This window comes from Elephas maximus, chromosome 9, assembly GCF_024166365.1.
Source record: "Elephas maximus indicus isolate mEleMax1 chromosome 9, mEleMax1 primary haplotype, whole genome shotgun sequence".
Classification (NCBI taxonomy): Eukaryota; Metazoa; Chordata; class Mammalia; order Proboscidea; family Elephantidae; genus Elephas; species Elephas maximus.
Window position 1 is genome coordinate 48,633,450 of NC_064827.1, and position 14,281 is coordinate 48,647,730.

At 46.5% G+C, this 14,281-nt stretch overlaps 1 protein-coding gene across 3 annotated transcripts in view; it reads right to left on the bottom strand.

The window, feature by feature from the left end:
- Window positions 1-573: 573 nt before the first annotated feature.
- Window positions 574-14,281, bottom strand: part of ANKS6 (ankyrin repeat and sterile alpha motif domain containing 6) — a 61,172-nt gene continuing 47,464 nt past the window's right edge. For 2 of the 3 annotated variants that reach the window (XM_049895862.1, XM_049895860.1), the window contains exons 15-16: window positions 7,103-7,199; window positions 574-1,179 (exon numbers count right to left, since the gene is read on the bottom strand). In XM_049895862.1, the coding sequence (XP_049751819.1) occupies window positions 1,130-1,179; window positions 7,103-7,199 (147 nt within the window). In that variant the 3' untranslated portion in view covers window positions 574-1,129. Of the gene's footprint in view, window positions 1,180-1,750; window positions 7,200-14,281 lie in introns of those variants that run through there. The other variant, XM_049895863.1, reaches the window with a different exon arrangement.

Sequence of the window (14,281 nt, forward strand, 5' to 3'; positions counted from 1 at the left end):
ACATGGAAAGGATCCTTACGCTTGTGGGGGTGTATCCTCCTCACCGGTGCCAGGCTCTAAGGAACCCTGGGTGGGGAGAGAAGTATGTTCTCCACTTCAAGAGGAAAACCCAGTGAGGGTCCCAAGCTGAAGACAAGTGAACTGGGCTTTGTGCTCTAACTACAAGTGACTCCTGGTGTGTATTTCCCTTCACTCATCCCCAAGCCTTGGTGAATCCCTGCCTATTTGGGACTGGCTTCTTAGTCACTGGGTGGTGCAAATAGTTAATGTGCTCAGCTGCTAACCAAAAGGTTGGCCATTTGAATCCACCCAAAGGCACCTGAGAAGAAAGGTCTGGTGATCTACTTCCGAGACATCGGCCATTTAAAACTCTACGGAGCACAGTTCCACTCTTGACACGCATTGGGTCACCACGAACAGGAATCGACTAGAGGGCAGATGGCTCTCAGCTGAGAGGCCGAAATTAAGGCAGGGCCTAAGTCCATTCTTGGGCTACACATAAAGAGGAGCCGTGGCCCGAGGTCAGCCTGGCAAGTCAAGAAATCTGTGACAAATGAGTGAGAAACCGCCAAGAGGAGGTGACTCACCACCCACCCCACTCAGGGAGGAGATTCACTCTCTGAGACAGCCTTGCAGGATTTGGTATCAACTTTATTAGGGGAAACATCAGGTCTCCTCACATGTGTGAACAGGACCAACTGGTTAATAAGACATGATTATCTGGCTTGAAACAGACAACGAGAGGCAGTCACGAGGGTGCTTCGCAGTATCCATCTGCTGGCTTCACCTTCATTTGGGGCTGCAGAGTCTTCTCAGGAAGGTCCTAGGCTCTTCCGCAGGTGCTTATTTGGAAGCCCGAGTCAGTCTTCATGTCCGCAGTTGTCTAGTTCCTGTTTGTCCTGTACGGCATCGTCTGGGTAGCTCCAAGGCAGGTGCAAATTAGGGGGGTTCCCTGCCCCACTGTGCCCTCTGGATCTGATGTGGCTGGACTCTTCTTCTTCTTTCTGTCCACCTTGCTGGGAATCTCAGTGACAAACACCCAGAGTCAGGCCCAGCTGGAGGGTGGGGGTTCACGGCCAGTCCTCGCTTACTAAGGGCTCTGACGCCAACACAGAGGTCCGTGCTGCTGCTACCTCTTGCTGGAGGCTGCTTCTTCTGGCTTCACCCAACCAGCCATGGCTACACCCAGGACAGGTAGGAGAGAAGATACAAGAGAGACGATTTCAAATGTGCAACTATCGACAAGATTTCCTACCTCTGCACAGCCCCAAGTGGGGGTGGATTACCCAATAGGCAAGGTAAGCACAGTGCTTACCTTGCTTACCAGATCTGTAGTGACCAATGTCACATTTTTTCACCACATCAGAGATTCTGCTTCTAGGTATCGCTGGCATCTGTCTCTCTCCCAACCCTACAGCACCTCACTAGAGAATCAAAGCCTCTTTTCAAAGTGGGATGCAGAATGTTTTCTTAGTAGATTTTATTATGCCAATTGGCCCAGGTGTCCTCTGAAACCATGGTCCCTAGACCCCCACCCTGCTACTCTGGCCTTCAAAGCTTTCGTTTATTCAGGAAACTTCTTTGATTTTGGTTTAGTCCAATTGTGCTGACCTCTCCTGTATTGTGTGTTGTCCTTCCCTTCACCTAAAATAATTCTTGTCTACTATCTAATTAGTGAATACCCTTCTCCCTTCCTTCCTCCCTCCCCTCCCTTGTAACCATCAAAGAATATTTTCTTCTCTGTTTAAACTGTTTTTCGAGTTCTTATAATAGTGGTCTCATACAACTAATTTGCAACTAATTTCACTCAGCATAATGCCTTCCAGATTCCTCCAAGTTATGAAATGTTTCACAGATTCATCACTGTTCCTTACTGATGCATAGTATTCCATTGTGTGAATATACCAGAATTTATCCATTCATCTGTTGATGGGCACCTTGGTTGCTTCCATCTTTTTGCTATTATAAACAGTGCTGTAATGAATCGACTCGACAGCACTGGGTTTTTTGTTTGTGGGTAATGAACACGGGTGTGCATACATCTGTTCGTGTAAAGTCTCTTATTTCTCTAGGATATATTCCAAGGAGTGGGATTGCTGGATCGTATGGCAGGTCTATCTCTAGCTTTTTAAGAAAGTGCCAAATTGATTTCCAAAGTGGTTGTACCATTTTACATTCCCACCAGCAGTGTATAAGTGTTTCAGTCTCTCTACAACCTCTTCAACATTTATTATTTTGTGCTTTTTGGATTAATGCCAGTTTTGTTGGAGTGAGATGGTATCTCACTGCAGTTTTGATTTGCATTTCTCTAATGAAAGCCTCTTTTCAAATTTATAATCCCCAACAGGGACAGATGACTCAGTAAGCAAGGTAAGCACAGGCTTACTTGTGCTTACTAATCTGTAGTGCATAATTTCACTTTTTTTTTTTTTTTAACCCCATTAAAGATTCTGCTTCTAGGTATGGCTGGCATCTACCACTCACCCAACCCCACAGCACCCTCCTACAGAAGAATCAAAGCCTCTTTTCAAATTTACAATCCTTGACAAGGGCGGAGTACCCTCTAAGCAAGGTAAACACAGGCTGATTTGTGCTTATTTACTAATCCGTAGTGCACAATTTCACTTGGATTTCACCACATGTAGAGCACAATTTCACACAGACTTCACCAAAAGTGTGGTGAAAACAATGTGAACTACAGATCAATAAGTAAGCATAAGCAAGCCTGTGCTTACCTTGCTCACTGAGTTATCTGCCCTTGGGTCCACAGAGTATGAAAAGGGCTTTCTTACCTTCACCTAATCCTCAGCACCTTGGGAATCGCTATCCCCTTGTGACCAAAAGGAAAGCTGAGGCTCAAGGCGATGAAGAAACATGCCCAAGGTTACCAAGTGACAAGTGGCTGAGCCAAAGCCAGTGCTAGATCTGACTCTAGACAAAGTCCTCTTTGCAGGGTAACAGGTGGCTTCTATACATTCCAAAGGAAAGAAACAAATTGGGAAAACAAGTCTCTAACTTACTCCCCACCGCCTGTCAGTCTGTCAGACCGTGGTGGCTTGCACGTGGCACCTATGCCACTGGTATTTCAAATACCTGCAGTGTCATCCATGGTGGACAAGTTTCAGAACTTCCAGACTAAGACAGACTAGGCAGAAATGTCTGGCAATCTACTCCCCAAAATTAGCCCATGAAAATCCTATGGATCACAACAGAAGACTGTCCACTATAGTGCTGGAAGATGAGCCCCCTAGTTTGGGAAGCACTCAAAATATACAGTGGCTACAAAAACGGACTCAAACATGCCAACAATCACGAAGATGGGCACAGGACTGGGTAACATTTCATTCTGTTGTACATGGGTTTGCCATGAGTCAGAACTGACTCTATGGCAACAAATAACCGCCACCTACTCCCAGATGACATATAATCTACAAATGTTATATGCTGACTGCTTTCACACATGCTATTCCCTCTTCTGGGCTGCCCTTTCTCTTTCCCACCTGCCAGCCCTGCACCCAGACTCCCCTTTAAGACCCAGTTCCAGCATACTTTCTCCTAAGGGGCCTGCCCAGGCCCACCCTGAGCTGTCAGCAATGGCTTTCTCTGTGCCGTGTACCTGGCATGCACCTTTATTACAGGACTCCTTGCCCGGCACTGCAATGTTTTATTTACGTGCTCGTCTCCTCCCCTTGAGGGCAGAGGTGAGTCTTTTTCATCTCTGGATCCAAAGCACATGTGAGGGGCTGACACTGGTGCTCAGTAAACGTTCAGTGAATAAAAGAATGAAAAAGGAAGCATTCTCCTTGCAAAACTAGCTGGCCTCTATATTACCAGTCTGGTGTGGAGGCGAGGAGCCTGGGCAGGAGCTGGAAGCCTCCCTCTGGTCAGAGGGGCTTAGGGACCCAGCACATACCACACAGCACACTGTACTAATGCTGAGAAACAGTGCCCTCCACCCTTCAGAGACCCTCGGGATGGGGGCCTTCTGAGCAGTGTGCCAGACACCTCAAGGTCAGGAGACTCCCTCACCCGGATATCCCACTGTCACATCCGATGACAGTTGCCGGGGAGAGGAGAGGGCGGTTACCAAGGGCCCCAAGGAGCCCGATCCAGTGGAAGCCTCTGGGTACTCCCTCCTCCCAGGGACTCAGGGTTCACCCTGCCAATGTCTCAATCAGGGCAGTTTCCCCACCAGTGTCCCGGGACCCCAGACTTGCAAAGGCACCTTGGAAAAGCATTCTGTGATCAAATGCACAGGGGAAATGCTAGAAGTCCCGTGGCCCCCCTGGAGAGGCCCAGTGCCCACTGGTGTGCTGAAGGTTCTGAGGTGTCCCACAGCAAAGACTATCGTGTAACTTGGCTTCAACCCAGAGTCTGACAAATCTACATGATCACATGACCTCACCCACTTTCACATATATGCCCTCCTTTTATTTTGCTTTCTGAAAATCTATCAACATCTTGTAAAACTAGTATTCCTAGAAATATACTTTGGGAAATGCTGGTGAAGGTCACTGGGCAAGGGAGGTACTTGGTGTAGAGGGAATAGTCTCCTGAGGCTGGGGGTGGGGGAAGAGTCATCTGGAAGGGGGCGGTCATGGGGGCCAGGGGCGTCTCACCAACCAGCACACAAAGTGCACTGGAGAAAAAAGCCGTGGGACTACTTGAGTCCACTAAAACATATGAGAGAGGTTTTCCCATCTGTAAAACAGGAACGATAAGCCCTGTCTTGTCTGTGGTCATCCGATAAGGTCATGGAGGTTTGATTTGTAGAAAGCTTAGCCCACAGTGGAGTCCCTGGCTGTCATGGGTGTTCAATCTAACTAAGCTGGGTAAAACCCATACAAACATGGGGGTTATGAAAAGAATGGGGCAACAGTAAAAAACAGGTATAAAACCTCAAAGCACATATGGTGGGGGACCAGGAATTTCAGGAACAAACCAACTCTATCAATAACCCCTGAACATACAAGTAAGTGAAAGCAGTGAGGATCCCTGATGCTTCTTGCTCCACGAGTCTACAGGAGTTCGTGGAAGAGCCAAAGACTCAGGGGCCCAACCAGTCTGGTTCCAACCCCAAGATCTGCTCCTTCCTGGCTATGTAATTGGCAAGAGGCTTTGCTCCTGTGTCTCAGTTTCCCCAGTGTGCAGGATGAGGAAGGACAGCTAGATAGATTAGATAGATAGATAACATATAGATAATAAAGATAATAACAAATAACATCAGCCTCCAGGCAGTGCGGATGAAATGACGTGATAAAGCTGCTGGCACACAGTAGGTGCTCAATGAACATGTCTCCTTAAAGAAGACTGAAACGTGAGGAATATTTCAAAAGATGTCTGTCAATAATGGCTAAAATAAAATTCGCTTTGTCTTTAGTCAGGTGGAATGGCGGCATCAGCAGGTGGAAAGGTGAGGGTGGAGAGGAAAGGTGCCCAGGGATGGCAGGTAGGCAGAGGGTGAACACTATAAGGCGCTGGGGAGTGCAGTAACAACTGCCCAGAAAGCCAGTGGAGAAGAAAGGGCTCTCCACGGAGACCAGCACATGGCCCAGCCCAGCTTGCGGAGATAAAGACAGGGTGCCTTTAAAGACTAGAATTCTCTGAAGGCTAACATCCTTTTGGTACTTCCTAAGGGTCAAGTACTTGGCTCCAAGTTTGATTAAGGCCACACAGCTGGCAAGCCGCAGGGCTGGATTTGAACTCTGACCCCGAGTCCAGAGTCCAAGCTCTTCCCACTATGCTATGCTGCCTTTCAGTGTTGGGACCACCCACTTCGATGTCTTCTCTTGCCTGTTGAGATCCTCAAGGTTAAGAACTGGGCCTGGCTCATCGCTGTGCCCCCAACACATAACAGAAATGCAGCAACTGTTTGCTGAATGAATTACTCACTTGAAAACACTTCAGAAAGCTACTAGATTTTAAAAAGCTTGAACCACTCTAATATAGCAGCACATGAAAAAACTCACGGGTCAGTTCCCTTTCAAAGAATATAGTATTAAAAGAGAGGCGGCAGTGGTGGTTCAGTAATACAATTTTCACCTTCCATGCAGGAAGCCCAGGTTCCGTTCCTGGTCAATACACCTCATGCGCAGACAACACGGGTCTGTCAGTGAAGGGTGGCACGTTGCCATGATACTACACAGGTTTCAGCATCCAGACTAAGACAGGCCAGAAAGAAACACCTGGCAATCTACTTTGAAAAAATCAGCCAATGAAAACCCTATGGAGCACAGTTCTACTCTGACACATACGGGATTGCTGTACGTTGGAGTTGGCTCGATGGCAACTGGTTTAACTGTGTCTTCTCCACAGTCCCTTTCCCCTTCTGCCAGTCAGAAGCAAAGACTCTGAGTCCTCCTGGGATGGCAGAGACACAAAATAAAGGAGCCGGGTGCCTGAATCGCTGTGTCGAGCCACTGGCCAACCAGGAGCACCCATACTGGACTATTAAGTGAGAATAAACCTTCACTGTGTTGGAGTTTGTTTGAGCTACAAACATACGCACTAATGCAACAGGAATGGTGTTACGGGTTGAAATGTGTCCCCCAAAATATGTGTTCTAAATTCTAACCCCTATACCTGTGGTTATAATTCCATTTGGAAAGGGTTTTCTTTGTTATTTTAATGTGGCACTATTATTGTAAAAAAAAAAAAATTTCTTAAATCAATCTCTTTTAAATGAGATATGAAAGATTAAGCAAGCAAGCAGAGATGGGGGAAGACAGATGCCAAGCCACATGGAAATCTCCATGGAACCGAGAAACAGAAGCTGAAGAGATGAGAGCCTTCCCCCCAGAGCTGACAGCAAGAACGCCTTCCCATAGAGCTGGTGCTCTAATTCAGGCTTTTAGACCCCTAAACCGTGAGAAAATAAATTTCTATTGTTAAGGCCACCCACTTGTGGTATTTCTGTTATAGCAGCACTAGATAACTAAGACGTGCCCATCATGAGGTGCTTCAAATACCACAGCAAAGACCCGAAAGTAGATAACCCAGGGGCAGCGTGGATCATCGCAGGATTTTAAGCAGAGGAGAGACAGGGTTGTAAGCGGGATTCAGAAAGCTCACTCTGGTGACCATGGGAAGGAGGATCACGCACAGGGATTGTTTCCAGGGGCCCTGGTGTTGCTGGCACTGCTCTCAAAGGAAGAGTGGAAGTTGTGAATGGTTTCCTGTAAAATTTGTCTCTCTCGTCCCTGTGGAAGAGATTGAAAACAGACACAAAGTCTTGTTAAATCTTTTAACCATTAATTCAATTGACACAGTGCTGTTAATGCTTAACTCATACTTGAAAAACCCATGGGCGTCTTGGGGAAAATAAATCATCTAACTGAAAGAGTTCCGAGTTTAATAAAAACACACTGAGTCAGACTCTCCCACAGCACCCACAATCACAGCACGTCAGCGCTCTGAAACCCAGTGGTCCAATCCCTGGAAGAGGTCAGGAGGCAGAGCCCTGAGAGCAGGACTGACCTGCCCCAGGTCACACAGCCTTTCCAGCCCTCACATTTCCAAGGAACTCAGTGGGAGCAGAATTTTCTTCTGCTACAGAGTGAGAGTTGGAACTGCCTTTGCTCCCCCTTGCCCAAAAGATTTCAGACTCCTTTTCAATGATTCACTTCCCTCCCCACTCCTGCAACATGCCCCCTACACACACATTGTGAGATGGGAAAAGAGGAGGAATGTGGATGTTTCTAAAGAAAAAGCTTGGAGAACATCTTAGCTAATAACTGGCGGAGAGGTAGCAACACAAAGAAGTTAAACACAGATACTGGAATCAAACAGCCTGGATTCAAATTCCATCTCTCCTATTTAGATGCCAGGTGACCTTGAGCAAGATACTAAATCTCTCTGGACCTTGGTTTACTAATCTGTAAAATGGGGATAATAAAAGTGCCTCAAATGGTTGGTACGAGCACTGAGTTAGATATATACATATACACACACACACGCACATGCACACACACACAAGCACATGCACACACACACACACGCAGATGTGTGTGTGTAATGCCTTGACGAGAATCCACTCTTGTTGTTAGGTGCCATCAAGTCGGTTCTGAATCATAGAGACCCTACGTACAACAGAACCGAACACCGCCCAGTCCTGCGCCATCCTCACAATCGGTGTTATGCTTCAGCCCGTCGTTGAAGCCGCTGTGTCAATCCATCTCATCCAGGGTCTTCCTCTTTTTTGCTGACTCTCTACCAAGCACGATGTCCGTCTCCAGGGATGGATCCCGCCTGATAACATGTCCAAATTATGTGAGATGTTGTCTCACCTTGCCTCTACGGAGCATTCTGGCTGTGTTTCTTCCAAGACAGATTTGTTCATTCTTTGGCAGTCCATGGTATATTCAATATTCTTTGCCAACACCACAATCCAAAGGCATCAGTTTATCTTCAGTCTTCCCAATTCATTTTCCAACTTTCAAGGTGATTGAAAACACCATGGCTTGGGTCAGGTGTACCTGAGTCCTCAAAGTGATATCTTTGCTTTTTAACACTTTAAAGAGGTCTCTTACAGAAGATATGCCCAATGCAATGTGTCATTTGATTTGAGTGCTGCTTCCATGGGTGTTGATTAAGGATCCAAGTAAAATGAAATCCTCAACAACTTCAATCTTTTCTCCATTTATCATAATGTTGCTTATTGGTCCAGTTGTGAGGATTTTTGTTTTATGTTGAGGTGTAATCCATACTGAAGGCTGTAGATGAGAATCTGGTACATGGTAAAAAAAACTATGCTATTATTGATATTTCTGAGGGGAGTGTGTCTGTGTATGTCAACCTTCTGTGTAGATGATACAATGATCGTGGTGTGACACAGGCCTGGTTGCACTGTGGGGGGATCAGAACAAACCACCCCTGCAACCTGCCACCTCCCACCCAATACTGGCCAGGTGAGGCTCTGCCGGGGGCTGGCTTGCCTCAAGACCACCCATGGGAAGACTAAGTGGGAAGACTAAGCAGACCACACAGAACATCTTTTGGGAGACAACAGAGGATGTGAGCACGTAAAGACTTTGGAGCCTGGAAACCAAGCAAAGTGCTGAGAAAAAGTTGTATGAACTCTAGTGTTTGAAAGACATGATTACAAAGAACGTGAATGAACAGTATTTGAATGCTGCCCCTGGCCTGCCCTCTGCTGGAGCTTTCTCTTATGTTATCTCAGTTTATTCCCACATCAATGGGAGGTATGTTTTCTTGGTGCCTCAGGCTTGCAGGGGTTAAGCGACCTGCCCAAGGCTGCTCCAGTAGGCAGTGGAGGCTCCACAGCATTCTACATGGGCTGAGCTGGGCGCATTGAAAACTTCTAGGCAAGAGCAATTTCTCTCATGATTTATTTTCTGTTCCTCCTTTGGACCTAACACTCCTGACAATGCCAGGCTGCCGCCGCTGGCTCAAAAAACTGGGGCAGGTGCTGTTTGTGCTGAGGCTGGGGTGGAGCTGTCCCAGGTGACGGCTGAGCTGGGGGTGCTGGAGACAGAGTCAGCGTGGGAGACGCTTGGGCGGAGAGGTTCAGTCGCTCAGAGGGCCCAGCCAGAGCACCTGCAGTGGCTCCACCCAGCCCTCCTCCCAGTCAGCCCTGGAGACTCAGAGAGTTAGTTGTTTGGAAGGAAGCAGTAACCAGAGATCACCAGAGCCTGAGTGGCTCTTCCTCTCAGTGACCAAACCTTAACCTTTTCAAGGTAAATGAAAAACCCCCTCCCTTCCAAAGCAGAGGTTTCAGGGATGGTGAAATAAACTCTTTCTTCCACACCATGAGCTTGACTTCTAGAAGCAGGTGAAGACAGCAGACAGACCTTATATTGCTTGGGTTCATCCCAATACCCATCTCTCTGACGAGGGTATGACCCCTCTGAGGGCAGGCACCCCTCTGCCTTGTGCTGCTGCCCACAAAGGGTCCAGTGTCAGTAGCGTGGATTAAATATAATCAACAAATAAGTGTGGTCCTAAATGTAAAGCAAATTAAAAGCTGATAATCTCTGGCAGACTGTTCTCTGCTAAGAGTGAAAAAGTTAAAAAAAAAAAAAAACATTCACTGAATGAGCCCAGACTTCAAACTTCCTTTTCTTACATTTCACAGGCTCCCCATGCCCCCAGTGGCCCCTCTCCACCCCCTCAAGAAGGGACCTCGGTGCTAAGGAGGCCTTCTAAGCACTTGAGGTTCTTCCTCTATGATGAGCCTTTCAAGTAACCTAAAATAAGGTGGATCAAAAGGGGGAAAACGCAGAACAGAATTTCAAATTCTCATGGAATCCATACTTTCTGGAGCCATGCAGGCTGGATGAACCCCTGAAACTATTGCCATGAGATTATTTTTAAACCTTAAACCAAAAATATTCCCTGAAGTCTTCTTGAAACCAAACAGCAGTTTTAGCTTAACTAGTAAAGAATGTCTTCTTTGAGCACTGTGTTCTTTTAACATCTATCTAAAACTTAAGATCTATCTACATGGGATCAAAGCGACAACAGCAACTCAATAGGTTAGACTGGAACCTTAGGGGGCAGGGAGTTTATGTTAATGGAGGAAAACAACTCAGAAAGGGAGGGCAAGAATGGCTGCACAACTTCAAAGATATCATCAATGAACTGTATATGCAGAAATTATTGAATTGGTATGTGTTCTGCTATGCACACTCTCAACAACAAAATAAATTATAAAAAAAGTTTAAAAGATAAGCTGAAAAATGCCACCAGGATGCTACCAACACAAACCTGAAGGCTGCAGGGTGGAAGGACAGAGCATCAGGGGTGCTGTCAGAGGGCCCTCGGGTCCTGGGCCTGATACTTATTATCTGTGGCATGCCCCCATTCTACTGAGTTTCTTTACCTGTGAAATGGGGATGATGTTACCTGCCAGGGCTGTCCTGTGGCTCAACCTCTGATAATGAATGGGGTAACTGTGCAAACTGCAGAGGGCTGAAAAATAAACACCAGGGATGACGTGCACTTTTATTATTAAACACCACCTTAGCCTCAATTGCCTGAGAAATGAGGTCAGGGCGAGACAGGGTTCCAGCACTCGCTGCCTCCTAACCTTAGGAGGGAGCTACAGAGGATGACAACGGTGATCACTCTCTGCATTGAAGATGATAATGATAACTGCCCTTTAAAAACCCCCGAGTTTCAAAGGACCTGCTGATTATTCTCAAGAGGAAAAAACAAAACAAATGGCCATAAACATAGAAAAAAAAAATGTTCAACTTAACTAGCATTTAAAGAAAAGCCAATTGAAACAAGGTACCTTTTATTGCCTGTCAAATTAATAAAGGTTAGAAAACAAACTGATAATACTCCACGCTGGCAAGGGTGCAGTGAAAACTGGAAACTCACTCCCACGGCTGGTGAGGATGCTCACTGGCTCTTTCTGGAAAGAACTTGGGTGTGTGTATCATATACCTTGATTCAGACCCTTTAACTCAGTCATGACACTTTTAGACATCTGTTCCAAGGAGATGATTAGAAAGCTTTATACATAAGCCTGTCCACTGCAGCATTATGGATGGAACGTTTGGATATCTATGTATCTAACATGTAGGGGGTTAAAAACATTTTTAGAACGTCCAAACAAATGTGGTATATCAAAAAGACATGGGTAACTGCACAAATTCATTGTTAAATGAAGAAAGTAGAATGTAAAATTATACACCCAGATTTATCTCAGCCACATTGAAAAAACTACATGCAGCATAAAACACTAAAATAATTTGCCCAAATGTGAACAATGGTGGCCTCTGAGTGTTTGGATTGTGATTTCTTGAAAAACTCTTTTCACCCTTTTGGTACTGCGCAGGGTTTGTAAAACAAATATGCATTGCTTTTGAGGATCTGGAAAAATGGGAACAGAAAAAAGTTGGCTTAGGACCAACTATGGGTAAAACTAAAACGATCACTTTTGGCTATCCTTCTCTGATGTGTAACTTGTTTAAAACAAACTAACAAGCAGAACATATTATTCAACATGTAACACTACTCACAGCACCCAGTGCTCAAATACTGGGTGGCTCACTGGAAGTTACCTGACTTATAGGCTCAGGGTCCACAAAGCTTTGCTGGTATTTTTACGGCTGAGCCAGATATTTGGTTAATACTCACTTAGAAGGTTTTTAGGCTAAAATACTCAAACTTTTTTTGATTGTGTAAGAAATGCATTTTATATCGCAACCCTCTCCCTCTCTCTTTCTGTTTATATATACATGTTGTAACTCCCAAAGGTTTTACCCTCCCTACCTATGAAGCCTGTTAGTATTTTCTACTCTATTTCATTTTTTAAAACTCTGTTTGTGATGCACTTAATTGATATCACAACCTGCCAGCAACAACAGCTAGAAAAACACTGGCAGGCAGGGAATGCCAGCCATCCCCCTCTCACGTGTCCTGGCCTGGGATCTCAAATTTGAGCACAGAGCACTAGACCCACAAGGGGCCCTCTCTTGGCCAATCTTGGTTGTGAAAGAAAAAGTGTGACCCTCAGATGAGGAAGCTCATGCCTTCAAACAATCCAGAAAAAGGCAGGAGACCTTGAAGTCTGGGTCAGGCCAGCCTGGTGTGGAGGGTGCGGAGGCCCAGGACATTGAAGGGCCGTAAGAAGGGCTCTTGGAAGCCTGAGGAGTTCTTGGCTCATTCTAAGCACCTGCACACAGTGGCAAGGATAACCTAGATTTAGTGCAATAGGAGATAAACTCATTTTTCTAATATTAAGCTTCTCCCAACCATACCTTTTCTCTACAGCAGGCTATGATACGTGGTCCACACTTCCAACACTTTCATCTGGAACGGCTGGCCCCCGAATAATGACACAGTGATTCTGAGTGCTCCACACCCACATAGCACCCGGGACATGGCCGGCACTCAAAGCACTGTTTTTTTTTTTTTTTTTTTTTATGAATAAATGAAAGCACCAAAGACTTTGGTGCTTGCCTCAGTTTACCTACCTTCTGTGAACCACCTGGGTGATAACTCTTCCTAACAGCCAAGACCTGCCCATCCATGCCCATTTCCCCTACCTGCCCTCACATCTAACCGCAGAGCAGGCCCTTCTCCAGCAAGGCAGCTCAGGTCGCCTCCTGCCCCTCGCACCCACTGCCACGCACAAGCGTCTGTCTCTGCAGGGCGGATGCTGATGTGGGAAGGACGAGGTAGAATTAGGTGGTCTCTTTGGCCTACCATGTCAGAGACACCCAGATCTCTAGCTGGGGGCTCGGGCCCCCAAGGAGGACCACCAGTAGGTGTGTCTTCTGCTTCTCCCAGTACAGCAGGGACACTATGGGAAAGAAGTTAGTACAGGACACAGACTGTTAGGGAAGCAGGGAGTTGGAGGGCAGTGAACTTGAGAGAAAACTAAAAAAAGTCCAGTGTGTATAAACTTTAAGAAAAACGACCTCATTTGGAGGGGACTTAAGATGTCACAGCGTCTAAGTGGGCAGCTCCTCTCCGGAGGCGAGATGAGAAGGCAGAAAAGGACAGAAGCTGGTTGAATGGACACGGGAAATCCAGGGTGGAAAGGAGGAGTGTGCTGTCACACTATAGGGACAGCAACTACGGTCACATAACAATGTGTGTGTAAATTCTTGTATGAGAAACTAACAAGTTGTAAACTTTCACTTAATGCACAATTAAAAAAAAAAAAAAGATGTCACGTGCATCCACTCTGATGATCCCAGCTTAGTTTCCTAAGATTTGCAAACCAGCCCAGTCTGTCTTCTTTTTGTGATTTTGTACCAAGGACGTCACAGACCTGATGGCAAGGGGAAGATTCCAGAAGCATTAGTGCTGACCATCTGCCAAGGCCTGGGTCAGGCTTGAACGGCACCCAGCTCTTGGTTATGTCCTCCTTTGCCCTCCACAGTCCTCACCGCCCCTACATCTGGAACCTTTTCTGTCCTCCTTCCGTGACTGGACTACATGGCTTTCCCCACCTTCATCTCCTCTTTGGCTCACACGTATGGCTTCCGGAGGGTAGGACGAGGGAGGGTCGTGCAACTCGTCAGCCACAGTCCTCTACCATTGCTCACTCATCCCCTTGCCCTTACTTGACTGGGTCACCTTTGACCATCCTGGGAGCCTTAATCTGTCCCCTGACCCGGCCTTCCCTCAAGCCAGGCTTCTTGCTCTCTGTGCTGAGGCACACCTTCCCACCGTAGGGTCTTTGCATATGTGCTTCCCTCTGCCTGGGATGCTCTTTCCTTCTTCGCCTTTCATCCAGTTGGCTTCTGCTCTTCCCTCAGATCTCAGCCCTCCTACCACTTCCTCAGGAACATCTCCACGGCCC